This window comes from Charadrius vociferus, unplaced genomic scaffold, assembly GCF_000708025.1.
Source record: "Charadrius vociferus isolate BGI_N301 unplaced genomic scaffold, ASM70802v2 scaffold173, whole genome shotgun sequence".
Classification (NCBI taxonomy): domain Eukaryota; kingdom Metazoa; phylum Chordata; class Aves; order Charadriiformes; family Charadriidae; genus Charadrius; species Charadrius vociferus.
The window spans coordinates 3,976,702-3,999,461 of record NW_009648369.1 but is presented as its reverse complement, the minus strand read 5'-3'; the positions used below and the strand labels follow the sequence as shown (position 1 = coordinate 3,999,461).

The 22,760-nt window shown below is 45.8% G+C and overlaps 1 protein-coding gene across 1 annotated transcript in view; it reads right to left on the bottom strand.

The window, feature by feature from the left end:
* Positions 1-296: 296 nt before the first annotated feature.
* The window catches only part of SDC1 (syndecan 1), a 30,379-nt gene continuing 7,915 nt past the window's right edge, over positions 297-22,760 (bottom strand). The window contains exons 2-5 of the mRNA XM_009885349.1: positions 3,485-3,566; positions 1,911-2,404; positions 1,565-1,694; positions 297-1,001 (exon numbers count right to left, since the gene is read on the bottom strand). Of these exons, the coding sequence (XP_009883651.1) occupies positions 835-1,001; positions 1,565-1,694; positions 1,911-2,404; positions 3,485-3,566 (873 nt within the window). The 3' untranslated portion in view covers positions 297-834. The remainder of the gene's footprint in view (positions 1,002-1,564; positions 1,695-1,910; positions 2,405-3,484; positions 3,567-22,760) is intronic.

The following is a 22,760-nucleotide window of genomic DNA, read 5'->3' as shown; positions in this document are numbered from 1 at the left end:
ACGACAGCCCAGCCTAGAATCAGCACCTGAGAAGAGGGAACGTCTGAGATGAGACTGCTTAGAAAAATCTACTTCTTACCTAAGCCTAAAAAGAGCAAGAGGGTACTGGGACAGTCCGACGCTATCGGTAAGATGAACTCTCCACTTAGTTTTGGGGTCTTTGGGGTTTGTTTTGTATTAGTGTATGCACCAACCGCTTAGGAGCTGGTTCTGAGTATGGGATAATGCTTCCAAAATATAAGTTATTTTAAACCACATGACAGTTATTTGCTTACCCTGCCCCTCACACCTTTCACTACAAACCATGTTCAGCTTGATGTTTCATAGGTATTAAGTGCTCCAAATATGGCAGTTAGAAAGAGCTAGAGGATTGCAGCGTAACAAGCATCTGCCCAGCGCAGCCATTTGTTACACTTAAAACACATCTATGAGTTAAATAGGAAGGATCCCTGCTATACAGAATTTGAGCACTGATGATAGTTTATTCTTGCTAGCCCTTTCCCTAAATATCAAGAGGTTTATACATACAGTGCTCTCTTATCTTCTCCCCACCGCCCGCCCCAGCAGTCTTTAGATAAACCAAAGTGAGTCTAGGAACTTGCAGTCCCACTTCTGTTTAAAAAAAAAAAAAAAAAAAATGTGCAAGAAAGCGGGGAATGTTCAATGACTCCAGATCTACTTTGTAGTTATAAAATTTCCAATGGCAAAGTGGTAAGGGCAAATAACCCAATGATCATATGGCTTAAGTTTAATGCAAAGCACACTAGGAGGTCCACGTGCAGGGAGAGAAGAGTCCAAGAAAGATGGAATAAGAAATGTCCTGAAGATCAGTGTTTATGCATAGAATTCTTCTTGTTTGTGTGGTTTTTGGTATCCTCCGTTAGACTGTTTTGGTTCATCCAGTGAATAGCTGCCTTCGTCTTTCTTCTTCATTCTGTACAGCATAAATGCAACTAGAAACACCGCAAACACCAAGCCTACTAGTCCTCCAGCAATAACACCTAGAAGGGGAAAAGAGCCACAAATTACTCTAGGCACTACACCAGATAATACGGGTATGATTGTAAGTTCCCGGTTGTTCTTTACTACGCAGTCCCTGACTTCACGACTTTCAGAAATTCATTTGTCCTTTTGCCCCTCTCCCAAACCAGCCCCCCTGCCATTACCAAGAGCCCGCTCATCTACAGGAGGTAAACTTAGAGAAACATCTCCCACCGGACCGTGCTGCAAAGCACGCAAGGCTACGTTGTTCAACTCTGGTAATCTGACTCAGGCAGCATTAGAGCAGCGTTACTGTAGTTTTTGAGAGGAGCAAAGGAATAGGTTTAAACATAAAATTCCAGATAACTAGCAGTAGTTGCTTTGCTTTTAGCAGATTTAATATTTGCCCCTGTTGGGGTTTTCACAACACAGGATCATGAATCACCACCCTCATTTCAGAGGTCTAACATAAAAAGTTGGTTTTCATGCTCAGAGATGTACTTGCAGAACTGCAGCTTCTGCTGCCTGGAAGACTCCTACAAGAGCCTGCTTTTACCAACTAGAAATCCAGAATATCAGGTACCTCCAAGAACTTCTTTTCTGTCCATAATTCCCGCGGCTCCTGCTGCTTTGGCATTCCTCCCAGAGTCAGCCGGCACTTCTGAGTTCTGGGTGGGGACCAAATCCTCATCTTTAGTCAAGATAAAGTCTCCCTGTTGGGACATACAAGGCAAGTTATTCATGTTTCTCATCATGTCTGTTACTAGAGACTTTCCACAGCTTTGTTTTTTCTCATGTAAAACTCTCCACCAATATAACCTATTAAATCACTGTTTTTGACAAATTACCACCCTTTTCTGCAAAACCAACTTACTACATACTACTAAAGCCATCCCACTGCAAAGGGTGTCAAAGCTATTAGTCCTCACCGGGTCTCCAGAGCCATCTTCAGAAACCTCCTCATGTGTAGGAACAACATCCTTTGGTGCTGCTGTCGTGTGGGTGGCAGTGATGTCTCCCTCATGATGGATGGTAGCGTGGGGGTCAAGCACGTCTTTAATGTCTGGCACATCAGAGCTAGGGATTTTAGGTTCAAGCTCATGGACTGTGCCTGAGGCTTCTGAAGGAGTTACATGAACCACTGAAGGAAAGTGAGTAGTGGGGCTTCTCACTGTTGTTGTAACCACATCATTTGTTGGTTTTTCATCAGGTGAGCCCAGGATGGGTACTTCATCCTTTACAGCTACAACTGGCTCCTCTGTCACAACATTACTAGTTGCAGAAGGAGATATTACTTCTTTTTCAGTTCGGCTCTCAATCCCAGGAAATGGCTGTTCATTGAAATCCACTGGTGTTACCACTAACGAGGAATTAGTTGGTTCTTCTGAGATTCTCCAGGTGTGAGACTGGTCAGTCAGGGGACCTGCAAAACAAAACAAACAAACAAAAAAATATTATCCTTGACCAGTTTAGAGACCTACTAATAGTATCTTCAGGACGCTGGTCTCAGGAGGATGTCTAACCTGCATAGCCAGTTTTCATAACAACAGAGGTTCAGTTTGTAATTCCTTATCCTTTTCGGTGGAATAAGGACAGGACAGACCAATGCACTATTTCAGCAATACTTTGTTAGTCACCTGCTTCTCCCCAAGGCACAAGTGCCAGTCTGCTTGCAGACAAGTCAACAAGGGGGACGTCTGCTTTCAGTACACTGGTTGCTCAGGATGGTTATCTGACTTTTTCCCCATAAATATCTTTTATCTGATTCAGAGCAGTCACCCATATACTCAACACCTTTAGCCACTGGCACATTTGGCTCTGATTTCTGGGTCTTATTCCTGCAGAATTTAATTGAAAATATAAGCACATGGCTGGACGGTAGCAGGAGACCATGTTTTAGCTTTCAATAGCTTGCTCTTTCCTCAGAAGCATCTCCTCTACTTCAGCAGTGAACACTTCTCTCTCAGGCAGCTTAGTAATCATTCCGATAGACTTCTTCCCCACCCTTAACACACTTTATTCTGCTTTTAAAAAATTATGGTCCATGGGAACTTACACACCTGATGACAAACAAAATTTGCACTTAATGTATGTTGGCAGGTTGAGGTTTACACACCCTCAAATGGTATCTCCTACCAGCTCGTAAGAGAGGACAAAGGCCCTTCTTACGGTCTCTCATGCCCATGAGTAAAGAATGACTCCAGTTTCATAACATTCTTCACGCAGTATCTCATATTGGCAGTAACATGGAGTATACCTACTTCTGCTCCTTTTCAAGTCTCCTACAACTCATTTTCTGCTAATTGTTAGTATCTGAAGCAATACAAGATGAATAGATTACGATTTTTCTCTGTTCCCAACTCCCATATTGGGGGGGGGAGGGGGGGGGGGGGGGGGGAATTCCTTTCTCCCTCCCCCCCTTGTAGCATGGATGCTCATCAAAATCTCAATTGACACATTCTGGAAGGATCAAGCACTAACAGTACAAGTGGTAATAACTCACCTGCGCCTGAACCTGAGAATGCATCGTCGTCATCACCAGATGAATCGAGATCTTCAGGAGGAAGGTTCAGATTTGTAGTTTGCTGTAAAGAGAAGGGGGAAAGGTGTGTTAATGATGAGATTACTTTAAGTTACCGTGTTGCTTGTGCAGAGTCCTCTAAGGGCTCTGGAAGGTTACACAAACTTTCTTTGTTCGGATTCCATTTTTATATCTTTCTTCATTCCATCCCCCTTCCCCAAAAGAGTAGTTCTGGTTTGTCTGTTTGGTGTTGGGAAGGTCAGTCTTGCTGTCTCCCTTCTCTGTGCTGCTTCCAGGCTGCACTTGCTTTGAGAAAGAAGAAAGCAAGGAATCCCTTCAGAGCTGCATTGTGGTAGCAGCTGAAGCTCAGTCCTTACACAACACGACCATTCTGCTTCTGGTTCTGACCACTCGTGTCTTCACTATCTACCAACCGCTTCATATGTGAATTACTGCATTACTTCTAAGGAGCAGAAAGGAAGGGGAGACAAAGTTGTCTTCTCTGCCTTTTTGAGCTCTTCCAGCACTGTCCACATATCTGAAACTACAGCACCTAACTGAAAGTAGAATGAGATTCCCTTTTTATAACTGTGGGTGCTCAGACTTAGATAGAAACCAGCCTTCCATGTGGGAGAATGCAGCCCTCAGGTTTCTCCATTGATGCTTCAATGAGTACACTAACCAGCACAGAAGTTCAGTTGCTAAAACAAGTGGCCAAACCCCTGTTTGTCCTAACACACAACGTTCAAAGCTGTTCAGCATACCCAAAGAAGACAACACTAAATAAAGCAGAACAATTACTTCATGCATCTTGTTGGCCTCTGCTGTATACACTTACTGTTCCTATCGGTAACACGGGCTCGACTCTCAACTCATGACTAGCCCCAGGTACATTTCTGCAGGGTTACCATTACCTAGCCAGCTATTCTCCCTTCTCAGATTTCAAACCAAAGCCCTGTAAGTCAGTTCTTCTGAATTTCATCTTTTGCCATCCAACTACATTCCCTGTTTTCCAGAATGTTGACTTCTATCCCATCCTCAAGATGCCCTCGTCATCCCTTTCCAGCACTGCCCCACCTGCAAGTTTAGGAGATACTGCATTTCATCATCCAAGCTGATAATGGTTTTATTGGAAGCGTGAAATCTCATTTTGTTATGTAAAAAGAACAACATACATTCCTGCCAGCTTTGCACCCAGACCCACTGTACTTCTCCAACATGTATTAACACAGTGTCACTTAAAAATGACGATAACACTCATCTTCACCCTAGGAAGAAGTTAGCCAGCACTAGTATGATCTGTTAAACAAAGCAATTGAGCTCTCTCATTGTCACTTTATTACCTACACGGCTGTATTTATTGGCCCTATCTCCTTTTCATCCTTTTAAGATACCAGGTTTATCCAGTTTTCTCCTCCATCCTTAATACCTTATCCGTTCCCCACATTTCCATAGAAGAATTAGTTACCAAGGTGGTTAACTAGCCCATTAGATTTGACCTTTCCAAAGACCCAAGATCTCACCCCTTCCAGGTGATCATTGCAGTTAGATGACTTCTTTTTTTAAATAACAAAAGAGTAAGAACAAAAAAAAAAACCCTCATATAGACATTAAACTTTTTAGTACTATCCTTCTCTACCGGAAAAACAAACCAAACCACACCACTTTTCCTCAAGCTTCAGCAAGCAATTTCTATAGCAACTTCTACGAAGAAATCTTCTGTTTAGCTGCATGTCATGAGGTAATTTGGATTTTTAGATTTGTCCCTGCTTGTTTGCGCTGTGCTTTTGCAGTCATCCATGGAAAGTAGGTCAGATAAGTACTTCCTCTAAGTTTTCCATCTTGTGTCAAAGGTCAGTGACTCACACAGGCTGATCTCACTACACTTCAAATATTAAAGAGTATGAACTGTTAGTGCAGAAAGGAAAAAGAACTGCTGGGCTTCCCAAACTGGTCCCTTGAGTGTCCTTTCCAGGACATTCAGAACTGAAGTCAGACATCAGAAATTGCAACATTTTGGTTGATGGGGGGGTTGGGGACCATTTTTCTTCCTCCTTTCTTGCACTAGCAGTGGCAAGCACAATCCTTAGTTCTCCCACTCAGCTTGGTTTTGAGTGCAAAAGAGGGATGCATTGCAAAAGGTGGGGTGCATTCTCCTCCCAGTGGGAAGGCTCTACCTTGAAGCAGTTAGAAAGCAATCTCTCCAGCTTTTTATTGAAGAAAAGGACTGCCCATACAGTTTAAGACATGTCGCCATACATCTTTATCTAGGATTGAGACTAACTTCCCCCTCAAATCTGAATCTTCACGGGTAGCTCATCAGGTGTTCTTGGAAATCCTGTAAGAGATTTGATGGCCTGCAGACCTTAGCAACACTCCTGAAAGGATCACAGACTGTCCAGAAATGAAAGAGCAACTCTTGATCTTGACTACAGAGCCAGCACCCCTTCCTTCCCCTCATGGTGTCAATGGATGAGGTTTGTTCAGTCATGCCACACTTCATTTCTTGTTATCCAGCGGGTTCAGCCAGTCTACTCTTCCATCTCCCCTCACACCTGAGCTTCTAGCCTCTTCATGTCCTGCTTCTCCATAGACTTTGTCGTGTACTTGTTTGAATCCTAGTTTGATTTCTGGATCTTAGCAGGGATAGCTAGGTCCTCCTCGAGGAAAGTCCAGGGCGATCCAGTCTAAACCAATGGAGACCTATGCTGTTCCAGTGTAGAGCTGCCCAGTTGCTGCCCAGCAGCCACCTTGCAAACATGAAGGCAGACTGAGACCAGTTCCTGTCCCCTGAGGTTAGCTACTGGACTTCAAGAAACACGATTTAGGATTAATAGTCTGCTTTCCACAGCTTTATATGAGAACTTAGTGAAGTTGCACTAAATGTGTCCTTCTACTTGTCCCAAAGGATTTTGACCCAGGCTGCTCCTCTGGGAGTTGCAGCATCGCCCTTTGACCAGGTAGTTTAAGGCCTGGGATCTGAGGGACTTTCTTTGCCCCAAACACTCAAGGGACAGGACAGGATTATGCACACGTGGATACCAGTCAGAATATTCACAAAGCGATGTAGCTTCATGACATCATCCAGTTTCATGACACATGAGCATTAAGGAACATTTGCCCAATTTATGTAACTGTATGGTTATATAAAGACAACACTTTTTGCTCCACAGACTACAGCTTCAGTAGGCATGACAGGCACTAACCTTTCCTTATGGCACCACAAAATACAAGTACTGCAGAAAGGTCACGCTTCTATGATGATGTGCTGCTGAAGGATTTCAGACACAGCAAGGTTAACATAAAGCACTGACTCAGGACACCATTGGAAGGGATTGAACTAATTTGGGTTTGCATCAGGAAGATGGACCGTGCTGTTCAGCCAACAAACACTTCATGGTCAAGGCTTTTCCATGACCTTTTATTACAGCTGAGTTACACCAATGAGAAAGGTTTTGATTAGTCAAGAGGATTAGGGGCGCAGAGCACAGATTGAATCACCAGGTTGTGTTATCCTATGAAAGAGCTGAAAATAAATTCCATCTTAAAGCAAGATTGCTCTACCAACAACTTTGCGTTACTTTAGCTCAAAATTTTATTATCAGGCTGTTAGATATAATCAGACAATGTGGATGTGCTTTCAGAAATTACTTCCATCATCATCCAGTTTATTTTTCAGTCCACTGAGACTATTTGTGGGCCATTCACATTGTAATTGATGCCAGAGAGGCCGGATGAACACATTCAAGTTCAGGCAGTGGATCCTTTGAAGGATCTCTGATGGTATCTCATGTATTCTTGTCAAAAAACTTTCAATCCTTATACTGCACCTACAGCATGTTGCTTTTTTACCATTTAACAAGCTCATATTTTTTTAGTTGGTTTTTTTTTTTTTTAGCTGCTCAGAGGACTGATGAGAAATACTTGCCCGGCCCTTTTGGAGTCACCCAATTTGGTTGCAAGGGGTGAAATCTTTACCAGCCTTTTTGATACGTATTAACCAGTTCCCATTAACCAGTGGAAAACCCCCTTCCCCGAGTACCAAAGCAGCCTGTTTAGGGGGAACCCTGGGGAGATGGTTCGCCTCTGCTCTTGCTGAGCACTGTATTGTTGCAGAACAATAGTTATTCAGTTCTGCTGGGACAACCAGAAAGCTGCTTAGTGGTATCTTCAATTTAATCAAGACTGGGCCAGGCTTTCACAAATCATTACCAATATTATTGGCTCCAGAAGTCTGACATGCTTCAGACTTATTTATTTATTTATTTTTAAAGTATCATTTCTAACTATTCTTCAGTCTTCATTTTGGTCCCAGTTTCAATGCATGAATCTTTCTGTGCTTATCCCATCAGCTGGCACCGAGTTCCCCCCTGCTGGAGCACAGATCTCAAGCAGTCTCTCATGATGGAGAGATTTGTAGTTTATTAGTTGATCTCACCCCACCCAAACCGGGAACCACATTTCTTTAATTTGGAGCCATGGTATAGTAAAAAGCAGCAGCTTTTTTTTCAAATCACTCTTTCAGGTAAGCAACAACACTGGCTTTTCCACAAGCTGCTACAAGCCCTAAACTAGATTAAGGATGATTTGTATCCCACTCTTATTAATCCTAGTTAGTGATCAGCCTATTACAGCAGTGTCAAAAACACTTGAAATCCTCCATTATCTGAACAATGCTGTTAAATTTGCACATTTGTTTCTCCTAATAAATCCTTCTTATTCAGCTGAAAAGCAATGAGCTGTAATGAGCTCTCCCACTTCAAACTCCTCCCTAAGCCTCCTGCAAGATTCTTCCAACTTTATGGGAAGCAAAACCAATGGTCTCCTCTTGATTGAGAGAGATATATAAGAACAAGACAAGCATTTGCTCTCTAATTTGTCTACCAAATATGACACTGGAGCATCTAGAAAAAGACTTTCATGAGTATTTGAACAGCTTTAAAATAAACTCAAACAGAAAGGTTTGTCTTTGACCTTTTATCTATATAGTGAAGAACAAAGCCAGAGCTGCCAACAGAAATGCTGTCTGAGTTTTTAACCTCAGAATATTGATATTACTATGTGGGAAGACAAAGCTACCTGCTGAAAGAAATTTTAGCTTTCTTAAAGCTTAATATTCTCCAGTTAATAGCCCACACATTATTAACTCCAATCCCAGATGTCCATGGTCTGCAGACAGCTTAAATGGTTAAGGAAAAAGGAAAAAAAAACAACCCAAACCACCAGCATCCTCACCTATCCCCCTTCTTCTGCAGGCATACAGACTGCTAGCCATAAATTCTGGAGTAGCTGAAACAGAATTGATGCTTTTCTATGGCAAGTCAGAAGTGAAGCTTGCATGCAAGTCTGCTACAGAAGTCAGTAGCAGTGTGGCACCATCTCAGCTAAATGCTCTTCCTGTTGTTTCTCCTGTTACTCCACTGCACAGGAGAAGCACCAGTGGTGCTTGGTGACCCTGTAGGTTAATGAAGTTAGTTATCTTCCTACAAGAGCCAAACACGCACAGGCCAAAGAGCAGGAAAACAGCTACAGATCATCCCACAAACAGCCCATGGACCGGATAGACTAGATTCAAGCAGTACTTTTATCCCTGGCTAGCGTTCCAATCAAGGCTATTTAAAGCATTGCAACCATCTGTCCTCCCTGTTTCACATGGTGTCATTCCCCCCCCTCCTTCAATGAGCTTTTGCTGTGTACCAACAGGCTTCAGCACCCTTCCATCCGTCAGTTCATGTCAACTGGAGTAAGGCTGGTTAGTGGCTCGCAGCGTGCTCCTTCCAAAGGGAAGGAAGTGGAGAGCAAAGGACACTCTTTTGCTCAGCATGGCAAACACCATTTAGCACCAAGAGGTAAATATGCCAGTTAATCTGGCTGCTTCTCTATCCGATCATTATTAGTATAAAGAAATCTGGAAAATCTTGGTTGAGTACTTACTGGCCTCCTCTTCTATTTTTGGCTGGTGACTTGAGAAGGGGACTATCTTTGAGGGACAGGTCCTACGTGCAACAGCAGTTGCTTTTGTTTGAAGCATGAACCACCTGATCATCACACAGTAGCTACCTCTTGGCACTCAGCTCTTGAGGCAATGAAACACCTTCCAACTCCTACTCAAAATAGGATGAGAGCTTTTAGGATTTATTCCACTAAGGGCGGACCAAAACAGACTGTAAACTCTGCCCACTGTCCACTAGGCTTTGATCCTCCTTTTCTGTCAAGTTTTGCAGCCACAGCAGTAGAAGCATACCCTGATCCTTTGAACAAGATGCAGCAGCCCAGGAAGAAAAGCATCCAGCTACTCCATACACACAGCAGCCACAGTCCCGATACTTCTAGATGCTCACCTGAGGAATACCACCCTGTAGCCCAATCAGCATTACATCTTCTCTTTACTGTGACGGGGCAACTTTTTTAATTAAGGAGGGCTGAAACACAGGCGATCACCATACCAAGAGCGAAAACGAACCAGCCTGTCGCCATCAGGTTGGGTTTCACATTCTGCAGCGGGGCCCTTTAAACTACCACCTCCCACAAAAGCGTGTCCCTTCACGTCTCCTGGACCATCCCCGGCATAGCTGTTCATGCAGTCCCATGGTGAACCAGATCAGGGAACTGGTCTGGTTTAAAAATAAATATAAATAAATAGGAGGAGAAAACATCATGCAAAGAATTTTCCAGCAGGACCAGTTCCCCAGTCCTGCTCGCTGCATGAATGTACAAGTGTTTGTATTGGCACAAGGCAGAGTGTGGCAGCCAGGGCTGCTTAAGCAATTCGTGGAGAATCACAGCCCGGGTTCCCGGGATGCTGACACGCATTCACCCGCCCTGTGGCAGAGGGGCAGTCAAATATCCTGCCACCACCGTGCACGATAGAAACGCACATCACTGCCCTTGGACGACATGCAAACCAGAGGCTGACTCAATGGTCCGCACAGGTTTATACAAAAAAAGGAGCAAGGAGAAACTTCTGCAGAGAGTTTGCTTGTTCACGATGGATAAGGTTTGTTCTTAAGTCTCACGACATTGGTTCTAAGTCCTCCCCTGACCTCCTAAACACAGGAGCAAAGGCTAAATAGGTGCCTTATTCAAAAAAAGCAGTAGTACTGCTTTTGTCTTGAGCCACCTGAACTTTACAGGAGGTCCGGTGCAATTGCTGTTTAGCACTGGAAAAGGAGTATATTGCACGTCCTTCATCAGAGAGGGCTGGGCAAGGACAGGGGTAGCAGGAGTACAACAGGTTTACGGACACCACAGCCAGGGAAGCCTGTGGCCATGCACACACAGCATCAGTGACAACATATCACTTGTGCGCGCTGCCAGGAGCGGGCAGAGCACCACATCCATTCTCATGCAGAAGGGCTGAACTGCCCCCCCGTTCTCTCTCAGCCAACTCCACTAGAAGCCAGGTCAGTCCTTCAGCAACACAGAGAAGCGAGTTAAGAGTCCATGCTCCTGCTTTTTCACCTGGAGGATATATCAAACCAGTAAATTACTACACATTGCTTTCACTCATGCCAACCTGCTCCTTCCAGCCAAGCGATACAGCCCAGGCCAACGACTGAATCTCACTCACAGGTCAACATATCCACAGACGTGGCACCCAACAAGCGCTCAACTCAAGTCTGTATCAGTGGCAGGTGCAGGTTGTCACCACACGGCCAAAAGCGGGGTACCTTTTGTCTCCCACATTCAAGGCAGCCTCTGTTGTGAAGATGCAGTCTAATGAGAAAGCTCATTTCCCTGCAGCAAATCCCATGAGAAGAAGCCAGGTCAGTTTTATGCTTTTCTTTAAAGAGCATTCTCTACAGCTCTTTAACATACTTGATAGTTCAGGCATCCATTTCTTCAGACAGCATGAGAAAGCCACAGTCGAAGAAAAATCTCAAAGAGTTGTGCAAAGTAGGTGCAGCTCAGGGAGGACATACCTAACAGCTCCAGTTCATCCTGGGGAATTAATTTCAAACTGCTTCAGCTGGCTTGAGACACCAGCAGTGAGCTGCATAAGCCGAGACCAGACAAACCTAACTTATCTTAAAGTCCTCTGACTTAAAAGTCACCAACACTTCTTACTTTCGAGCGTAGCAAAACCAGCAGAGAAGATTTGGTCTTAGAGCAACAGACAGTTCTGCATGTTTAGAAAAGCGCAGACGGGGAATTGTGTAGTTTCAGCCAAAGAGAGTGGTGGGCTGCCCATCCCAGTGACCCTGACCAAGCAAGGTTAAAGGAGGAGACTATGCTGCAGGTCAGAGAATCTTAATGAAATGGAAACCCACCCAGCAAAGGACCCCAACAGCCCAAAACCCACCACCCGCACATACTAGTAACTGCGACACAGATAAACATGACCCTCCTGATGGAAGAAATTAAAAGTGACAGGATCTAAGGTCCCTGCTACCTCTTCCTCCCCCTGCAGTAGCGCAGCCACATGCCCCCCGGCTACCACGGATTCTGACACGGCCAGTTCACAACATGTAGATGACCGCAACATACACGCAGCCTCTGCTGTGGAGTTCAGACAGGTGAGGTTGAGCAACTCACCTCAGACAGGTCATCAGCAGTTACAGCCACTTAAATGCAGACTGGACTTTGTAGCGTTGCCCTCCAACACAAACACACACATTGACCTTACGTTTTCACCAGCAGCCCCAGCAAAACCAGTCCCTATCCTTGGCCAATTAATCCCATCCCTGCGCTGACCTCTGTTGCCATGGACAAACAGTCTCACTTGCATCTGGGTGCAAATTCCTTTCTGTGCCCTGTCTCTCGCCACCCACCCACCCTGTCTTTCAGGAGGAGCACTGAGGACTGTCACTGGAGTGAAACTGGGGAACCACACAGTCTCCCTGGCAAATGCAGGAGTGGGCTTCAGGCCACCTGATTGCTCCTGGACAGCACAGTTGGAGAAGCCAGTCTTCTCTCCCCATATAGCTAAGAAACGGCCCAGCTCCCAGTAAAGCAGACCAGGGCACATTACAGCTCCGAGACTGAAGAATGTAGCCCAAGAGTGGGTTTGAGCAAAGAGCTGTGAAGCAGCTAGCATCTCCATTCATCCCGTTTGTGACTGTCTTCTTCTAATCAGCCTGTTAGCTCCAACTGGTCAGCGTGCGGCTGTAGCCCATGCGCCAGTAGGCCGAGAAACTCAACCCCGTGCACTCCTCCTGCAGAGGCCACCACTGCAGAAGAGAGCACAAGCTTGAAGCACACCAATGTCAGGACACAAGAGAGGCAGTTCAAGAACTTTGGTCCCACTGGACCACAACTTGCTCTTTTCAGCCATTCAGCTTAGGATGTCCCAGCTCAGAAACCAGAGACATGTCTACAGCATCTCAGGTTTTCAAATTAGGCTGGTGGCACACTATGAATCACCCATGCCTCTCAGCAGCACAAGGAAGACACGTGTGCCTCTGGACTTCGGGAAGCCTATTTCCCAGAGACAAATACCATACAACTTGGCTGGTGGAACCACTACCCATTTCAAACGAGCTCCACAAACAACAGCTTTTGTGTGATCCAGGAACTATCATGAGCATCACTACAGCTGCACGAGTGCTCTGACCTGAGCAGATATGTTCCCAGAAGTCAGAAACCACCTCATTACCGTATTCTGGGGGGGAAGAAGCTGCCCCACTTCACCTGAGGAAGGGAAACCAGCATGCACTCTGGAACACTTCTGCCTCCAGGAACTGGTATCAGGCAAGAGTAAGTGTAACAACCTTCTGTACCCAGGCACATGGCTACAAGAAGACCCAGGCCCTTATCTCAGCCTTGGGAGTTTCCCTTTTCTCCTCCTTGAACCCCAACAATTACCTTGTGTGAGATATACCAAGAAGCCAAGAGACAAAGCTGCAAGATCTTCTTGAAGGATCACAGAAGCATTTTCATTCTATTCGCGATACATGTATATGTTTCTAATTTGAGCAAACTGCTTGCAATGCTACGCTAGGTCAGTGAAATACAAGTTTCAGATAAAAATCCCTAGTGTGTCATCGAACTATGGGTTTACTGGCAGTACTTCTGGTTCCTAACAGCTAGGAAGTTATTTAAATCTCAGCAGAAAGACGAAATCACAACCCTGGAGTACTGAAAGTCTCAGCTAAAGCAGGTTAGTTGGTAAACTTAATGAGACTACTTCAACCTACAAATAGTCACCTTTACAAAACCAAAAAAATCTGACAAGGTATTCTGATTAGTTACATAAAGTTACAGTGGAACCACCCAGACTTCAAGTTTTATAGGAGGATATATCCTACAGCAAGTGGCTGTATCCTATAGCAACTGCCTATGCACCAGATGACAAAAATTACTTATTTGCTGACACTTCAGTGGCAGAAACACCTGCCAGCTGTAAGGCCTGCTGCTGCCAAACTCTGCTTTAGCTCCCCAGCTGATCTGCATGTATTTTACCCTACAGGACATACATCAAGTCCTTCATATCATGACAGCCATTCTAAGACTCGACCATCTGAGACAAGGCCTTCTTGATCGCTTTTGTAAACTCCCCGTTTTCTCCAGAAGGACACACGACAAAGTCTCCAATGCTTGTGAAGAGGTTTTTTCCTAACAATTTGTATTTCCCACGCACGCATCCCAGACATCTGTTACCTCTGAACGCTGTATTTCATTACAAATTTCATACCCAGCTTTGTAGTTACACCACCACCACCACCCCGCCTTTTCAGGCACACCCCCCATTGAAGAGCTGATTGATCAGGGAACTGGAAGTATCCAGAAAGAGCCGCCTGGCTTGAACAGACACTGTCCCAGTCTCTGTCTCACATGTGCACACCAGATGGCAGGACCGGTCACACCCCACAACCTGATCTCCTGGTCAGTCTCCTACAGAAGACCTCAGCTATTTGCACAGAAGCTGCAGAATCAAGTTAGACTTGGGCAGCAAAATGAGCCAACAGTTGGCAGTCAGCAGCTCCCTTCTGATATGGTCACGGTCCCTAGCTCTAACCAGTTCTAAGAACTCTGTTCTTGCACAGCAGGACCCACACCAGTCAGCTGCTGGTTTGTTAAGAAGGAACTGGTGAGCCTCCATCAGCAGCCGGTTGCTGTTCTCACACAGACCGTGCAAGCAGTTTTAGATCTTGTTTCTCATCCAGTGCAGGGCAGTTCCCGCACCTTGGCAGGTCTTGCACCGCCATGCATGGTTGAGTGTACTTTTTGCATGTGCTTCTATGCCTCATCATTTCCAGTTCCAAGTAAACCAGCAGGGATGTGAAGAAATCAAGTCTCTCCCTACATTATGAGGCGTGCTATCAGGTCTGGTTTATCTGCAGGATCTCGGTGTTGACTAAGCCTAGATTGTTTAAAATGCAGAAGTTACCCTTAGCAAACAGATGTAGTTACACCAGCATGACTAAGCCATGCACAAAAGGACCGAAACATCTCCGCCAGATGCAGGAGCCACATCTCAGATCAGGAATACCCCATTCCCCCATCCCAGGAGTCTTCTCAAAGACGCACTTTCAGCATCACCCCTTCCTTCCACATAGTCTTAGCAGCTCCTGAGTGCAGGTGCCGAAGAAAAGCAGCATGTAAGTGTTTGGGGTACTGCTAGTCTTCTTGTAACAAACAGCAGTAGGCCAGATGGTCTTCAGGCACAGTCTGGACCACATTTCACTGAATTACTCTAATTTAGAACACAGTTCAGACTGCGTGAACTCACTTTGAGAAACATGCACGCTCATAACCATGGGACCATACAGCAAGTGATGTACCCATATAAAATGGTGCAGAGATCAAGCTCTCGGCTCCTCTTCCTAGGACACTAATGGTCTCTGTGTTCAGGTTTACAAAAGCATTGGTAATCCTCCATGTAAGACAAAGTTCTGACAGCAGTTGCTTACTACTGCCCCGTTTGCAGTTAAATTATGCAACACCTCAGTGAGATTATGGAAGGTGGCTGGTGTACTTCCAAGCTGAGTCATGAGGGTGTTGAAGTATCATTTCAAAACTGAAGCATCAAATGAAAACCTCCCATCAGAAGCAGTCTTAAAAAAACCTGCTGCTGCAATTGCACTCTAGTCACCTGTAGTTCTACTCATTTCAGAAATGAACATTAGGCATTTCTTGACCAAACACTAAATGGATTAAACTAATTACTCTGACCTAGAGTCACTCAGTTGCACTGTTTAGTACCACATCCGTACAGCCGAGCCCTGAACAAAGGACTGTTACAAAGGCAGGATAAATCTGAGCGCTTCCCTTTGATCCAAGCTGTTATCAAAGTCTCACCGTAACAGATACTAGCTTCAGCTGCCTCGTGCCTTCATTTTTGGGTATACAGCATGTTCATCCGTCTTCCCCATGGCCTTGTTTCGGAGCAGTCACCAAATCAATTGAAGAGGTTAGAGTGTAGGGGGAGATGCTACCACATTTGTGGAGTCTAGATGCTCTCCTGCCTCATACGGGCAACTGTAAGAATTAAGTTGCGATTTGGACATCCCTGCGTTTTACACATCTATACTGTGAAGAGACAAGAGACTTTACTAATGCCACCTCTGATGGACTGTCGGGCATTTAAGACAAGTCAGTAAAACAGTACTAAAAACTGCAAGGCAAGATCAGGTGCTTTAATACCAAGTCACTCCTAGCACAACACGTCCTTCAGTTCAGACAAGTTTTTGGCAAGGACTACCATCAGGATAGCTAGATGCTACATATCAGTAGTTCCAACTTGAAAGACACTGTTCAAACATCACTAAGTTAAAGATTTTTCATATATGAATAAACTTCTGGGTCTATTCACTGACTGCCAAGTCGAGTCAGCACAATATATCTCTACAGAAAATAGGAGCCTGAAATGCAGAAGGACCACCTTATGGGCCAATTCTAAAAGCACAGGCTGAATCACGGGCACGTACCAGCGCCACCACTACTGCACCGAGTGCTTTGCTCTTCCAGGTCCGTGGCACTCACCTCGCAAACCTCGGCTGATTGATTACACAGGATTTCTCATGCAACTGTGGTCGCTCATCCTTCCGAAGCATCCAAAAATGTTCAGTTTTCAATGAGAGAGTCGTGATCTCCTATTACGAACTTTCACTTTCTTTTACTGGATACGGCAGTTTTCACAATTTCATCATATTCTGGGCCTGCTGCCAGAGACCCACTGGCTACATCCATACTAGTAAATTAAACAACATCAGGGAACATCCCCAGGCACTGGAACACAATCTATACCATCAAATTATTAGAATGATCTCTGGCACAGTTTCGAGCCTTGCCAACTGGTACGCCCCCAAATAACGCATGGGAAGGTTCCCCAGCAGGCAAGCTGGTGGTGGGGGAGCGTTAAAGGATAGGTCAAGAAATAAGATTTGCTATACAACTGGGACTCTAGCATTCAAGTTGGCCACAGGACAACTAGCGCCCAGCCTGTTTTACTCACTAGAATCAGCGTCAGGAGATTTGGTGGATCTTTTTAACCCCTTTTGGCTGCGTGCTGGGGAGGCGGAGGCATACTGAGCATTTAGCGCTTTTCAGCTACTACCGTAATAACTTCTAATTATTCACAATTGCGTCTTCCAGCTTCTGTAGCAAGAAGCTCACCACCATTTCCCAGCTCAGTGCGACTACAGAAGCAGACCGAGGAGGTTTTTCGCAAGTTAAACGTGCTTCAGAGCGGAGCCGATGCCGCTGGAGGATTAAGCTAGCAGCTCTCCTCAGCGAGGCCATGACTCAGTTGATGTAAGCGCACGATAGCAGAGCACTCCTTTGCCACTGCCCAGACATGCCAGAGTCAGCCTCTTTTGTTAGCTGCTTTGTTCACCGATGGGAAAGTAGTCAGGATCTAGATGATTCCTCCGTTAGGACAGAAAGAGATTTAGAAGTCAAAGCTGTCTAGCTGCAGGCTGTTAGGCAAGTTTCGATGCAAACCTCGCTACCGCTTTTCCACTGCACGTAGGTGCCACTTACACCCAGTTAGAGCCAGTGAGGTGGACAAATCTCAGTTGGCCATCAAACCTGCCGGCGCGAGAGTCTCTATTACAGTTTCATAAGCTCAGAGCACAGCAGGGGAGTGAAAAATATCCCACATATTAGCATTTGTGTCAGATATGGATTCAAGCAAACTTTGTGCTTCCTCTAGGTTGGACTTTTGCTCCTCTTACTCCTCAACTTCTTGACCAAACAAAGCCTGAGCTTGGTCCCTAAAGAATATACTTATTAGCTGGTCAATGGGATAACAGTTCTCTCTTCTGCAGAGATGCTCTTACCCAAGACTGCTGTTTTGGTAGATCGACAGGCTGCTCTGAGCTCCTGGGCTTGTGCAGAGCACAGGCATCAAACCTCCCAGATCACCATCCTGGCATCAGGGCGTACAGCCTCCAAATCCTGCTGTGAGCTGGTCACAAATAGCCCATGACAGGGATAGATATCTCTCTACATAAATACATACATATCTATATTTATATTTCTCCACTCTACTGCTCTCACAGCGTACAATAAGGTAGCAATAGGGTCCTGTTTTGGGACAGGAAAGAGCCAGGTAGTCTCTTCCTATAGCACCGTAGCTGCCAGCTCTCATTCCCGGGGGACATACAAAGGTTCCCCACCAACACAATCACAGCAGCACCACTGCTGCGACACGGAGCTTCACAAGAGCTCTCATCTGGAAATCGTTACGTTAATCACCGCTTGCTCTCCAGATGGCAGACTGGCTCCACTCCCCTGCCCACCTCTGGCTTCAATATACAGTCTGCTTGTCTAATAACCCCTAGATGCAAGGGGCTGGGCTGGAGCTGCCGACTGGCTCTGACCAGGATGTGTACTGCCACCAGCATTAGAAACTAATTAGAAGAGCTTTCCTGTGTACAGCGCAGGACAGTCATGGTCTGCAGTGCTGCCCAGAAAGCATTCGGCACGCTCCCCTTACAACTGGAGTGGAGTTCAAGTTTCCTTCCATTTAAGAGGCAATAAGCTCCTCATCACGTGGCAGAGGCAGACAAAGAGCAACCCACGGTCTCTAGCTATGGCTTGTGTACGCGCCAGTGATGGAGCAGAGGCACTCAGAGAAGTTGTCACTGTACTTTGCAGAAGGGTGGTTGACAGGAATGGGTGCCTGGGACTGCCTACAGCCCAAAATCGAGACTGCCAGCCTTTGTGTCCATGACTGGCAAACAAGACATTGTCGTTACTGCACAGGCAGTGCAGAAAAGTTACAGGGCAGAGTATGACAAGACCACAGAGCCTCCATGAAAGGCAAGATACCCATGGGTATTTTAAGTTGGTTGACAGTCAGTTCCCCATCTTTTATCAGTGCCTTTGATTTAGTCAGGAGCCATTCTGCAATAGCAATCCTGAAGACCTGCCAGTTATTAGAAAAGTGCCGAACACTAAGAGGCAAAGTGAGTGGACATTAAAAAGAACCATACTGCAAAAACAAGGGCTATGGAGAAGATAGTTCTGCCAGAGGGCACAGCAGCAAGACGCATAAGTGAAGCAGTGAGAGCTCTTCAACTGATCAATATCCAGAGGAGTTTCAAACTAGAAGCCTAGAAGGGAAAGTCATGACTTACACCACCTCCATGACTCAGTTGTAACTGCAGCTCCAGTGACTCAACGGGAAGTTCTATTACCAACTCCATCCAAATCCCACTAACACACTGGTTCCTATCCAGCAAAGCAAGCCTCACTGGTGAGACTGGTCTCAGCGGTGAGATACAAACATTACAGTCAAGCATGGCAAGGAGCCCAAGCTAACAGACTCTGTTGGACCCGTGCCGGTTCCACAAGACCCAGAATGTCAGCTGCAGCCAAGCACTGCTTGAGAAACTGAGTGGTTGGGAAACCACCACATTAGCAGATGTTGCTCCACAAGAGTTGCTTGTAGGAGGTCCAAATGTTATCTCACCTTGAGGTAAGACTTCACAGTGCAGTAACTTTTCCACCAGCATCTCCGCAGTAGAAAGTGCACTATCCCAGGTTTCTAGCCAGGCCAAATAAAGCCCATTTCTGCGGTACACCAGTAGCCTAGCAGAGCTGTAGTTCAAGTGAAGTATGCTCATCATCTCTAACTTAGAGACCTCTTAACAAAATTGACACTCCTAAGGAGACACCACATGCTCTCTGCATTTCAGAGTATCTCCTCAGCCCAGAAGAGAAGTCAACCTACAAGAAACACCAGAAGTCCTCGCACTGTTGGTCAAAACAACTTCCACTTTACAAGTTCACTGCCCTTATCAAAGTCTGGGGAGTAACAAAGGTTCCTCACTTCTAACCTCAAATAAAACAGTGCCTTTAAATACTAAAATACCCTGATGCCTCCTCAACAGCTCACAATCCCCCCCCAAATACATCCACTTATGTGTCTGCTCGTATTCCTCACTTCAGAACGCTGATACAGGACCCAACTATACTCCTTAATTTCTTCCACAGCCTTTAGCAGAGCAAGACCATGGTATTGTTTGTTTGGAGGCACTGATCCAGTCGCAACAGGACAAGAGACCTATGCTGTTCCAGCTGAAAGCTGATGTTTCCCACTTTGCTGGTTCTCTTGGCACTGAAACAGCACCTGTCCAGTCTCTTTTATGGAGAGAGTTACCATAAAAGCTTCACAAATAAAAAGACTATTGCTTTGAGCTAAATTGCTCTAAGATAAGGACACGAAAGTAAAGGTGTCTACGCTCCCCTCATAGGCAAAATGAGATGTAGTCAAAGCCCCGACAAAGCAACTCACCTTGAAGTAGTAGACGTGCAGGGGCTGGTCAGATAATCACTCTCTTTGGCTCCACTGATTACATCTCCATGGCTCTAATGAGAGATTAGGTACCCAGCACACACACAGACACCTACATTTAGGTGCCTCAACATCAACCAAACATTGTCCTGAGGGACTAGTGCCATTTGAAGTACCCTATGTCTCAGCGAGCACATCAGTCTCCAGCTGTCCTGGAGTGCTGCATTAATAGCTCTGAGTTAATAAAGAGCAGGAGACATCTAAGATGAAAATACTAACGCTGCAATGCTGAAGCACTGCAATTTTATCATTGACCGCACCTTCTCAGGAATGGGGTCCTATCTTCTCTCTCCCAAGAAGTTCCCTCCTCCCTGTAGCAGGCCCTACTAAAATCCCAGCTCCCTAGGTGCCAGGTGACACAAACAAGTGTGGAACGTCCCTCTCAGAGGCGTTAGTGTGGTTCTTGGATACAAGAGCCACTTCAAACAAGGTTAGGACGAGGTGCTACTATGTAGGCCACCTGGAGACATCTAAGCACTAGCAATGCAAAACACATACTTAAAATGGACCAATTTTGCTGCTAAAACAGCAGCCTACATTTCAGGTTAGTGCACTAGCTTAATTTTAGAAGGCTTACAGGTTTCTTGCGCTTGCTGTAACTTGTCTCGGGTTGTTAAAGAGGATTGTTTGGTTTCCAGAAGTTTCAGAGCGCTGCCATTAAAAATGTTAGCTCTTCCAGCCGCTTGAAACCGAGAGAAACCCGGAACAAAAGACTACAAACTTGCACCAGAGCCCCCTTACGGGATACAAACCGCAGCTTATTTGTCTCTGCTCTGATCAGAGTTGACCAGATACAATGAAGTCCCCATTTTACCGGGAGGTAGCCACCAGCGAGTGAGTGTTTAGATGAAGAAGTGCTATTTACAGTGCTCGATAAATAATGTGACGCTGCTCTGCATGTACTATAGAAGAAAGTGTTTCCTCGTTATCCACTGCCTACATGTTTAATAAGCAAGCTGGACTACCTAATTTCTTCTAATTAGTTTACATTCAGATAGGCATGACATCACCCTTGGAAAAAGGTTCTGCCTGCTCTGCTAAGCTTGCGTTAACTGCCTGCGTGCACCTACACCAGATGAAACAACCCAAAACCTGGTTTCCCTCACGACACAGGCTGGACTGGCCACTGCCCTCCTGCAGCACACTCCGCATCTTGGCCAAGTTGGCTTCACGGCAGGGTTACACAATGTAGAAGTTTCCATGTGAGAGAATAACTAGGTTAGTTCATTGAGATGCATCTCCCTTCTTATTTCAAGGAGATCAATGCCCCCATCATAACAACAGAGGGCAATTACTGTCATACAAGGCGCTTTGAGCAATAAAGTGTCACCTTGAAGATGCACAGGAACCTCCCCAGCCATTCCTGAGGGTAAGAGTACTCAGAAAGGAAACAGCTATCGTTTGGCCACTTTCTTGTTCCTGCTTATTACTTCTACGACAATATACAAGTCAAGTCACGCAGCAATAGCCAAGGGTGAAGCGATGCGCCAGCAGCAGTGACACGCTTTCCAATAATCAGACCACCAAGAACCCAACGCAACCACACCACTGCCTGTGGCACTGCGGTCTGCCACGTGCAAAGGACTGTGTAAGGTCACTCTGCCTTCTGTGCCTAACACGAGAGGCTTTCTACAAAAGCGTAATTATTCCAGGCAGGTGGGAAAGGCAGCTTAGGCTGTGTCACTGACATTTCGACATAGAAAAAAAAAGGCCACTGCGATCACCAGAAGGGAAACAGCCTCAGCGCTGAGTCACCACGGAGAGCCCCGAGGACTTCTGCTCCTCCATGTGTTCACCCAGGAAACCCCTCCATCTGAAGTGCCATCCAGGCCGGTGTGTCTCTCACGCACAGAACTCCAGACGAGCATTTACTTCATTTACCATTTCTACTAAGGAATATTTACAATAGGGAAATTTTATCCAAATGCACTACAGAGGCTGCAAATAAACTGCATTTTTTTTCACTTTATTCAGTGGAAAGCTTATTCAGAAGCCATGAGCGGAGCCCCAACAGGGCTGATTACCCTCACACGCTTGTCATTTTTAGCCATGTCATAGCCACTCACTGCCATGTGGGCTGGAGGGGTACGTGTCCAGAGCCACAGGCAGAGCTCACAGACAGAACAGCACAGCGAAATGAGGTATTTTGAGCAGTTTTGGATCCTGCCGTGCGCTTTGCTCTGTCACTCCTTATCCAACTGCTGCAGTCCCCTCTCCAGACAAGTTTCAAATCAATTATTCCCTTTCAGAAAGAAACAAACCCGCCAGTTTTGACTTTGCTGATCCTGCCTGCATCACTCTAAGCCCCACGGGCCACTTTGTCCTCCTGACTCACCCACAGGAGAGTCACAGCACACGGAGCGAGCGTCTGTCCCTCGCCAGAGGAGAAGGGGATGGCCACAGGGGCTTTTCTGTCCCCTCAAGAGGTGGCCGTGAGGTCTCCTCACCCACGCTCCCTAACCCCACGCACAGCTCGGCGGCCCCACGCAGAGCCCAGCACACCCCCCACCCCCC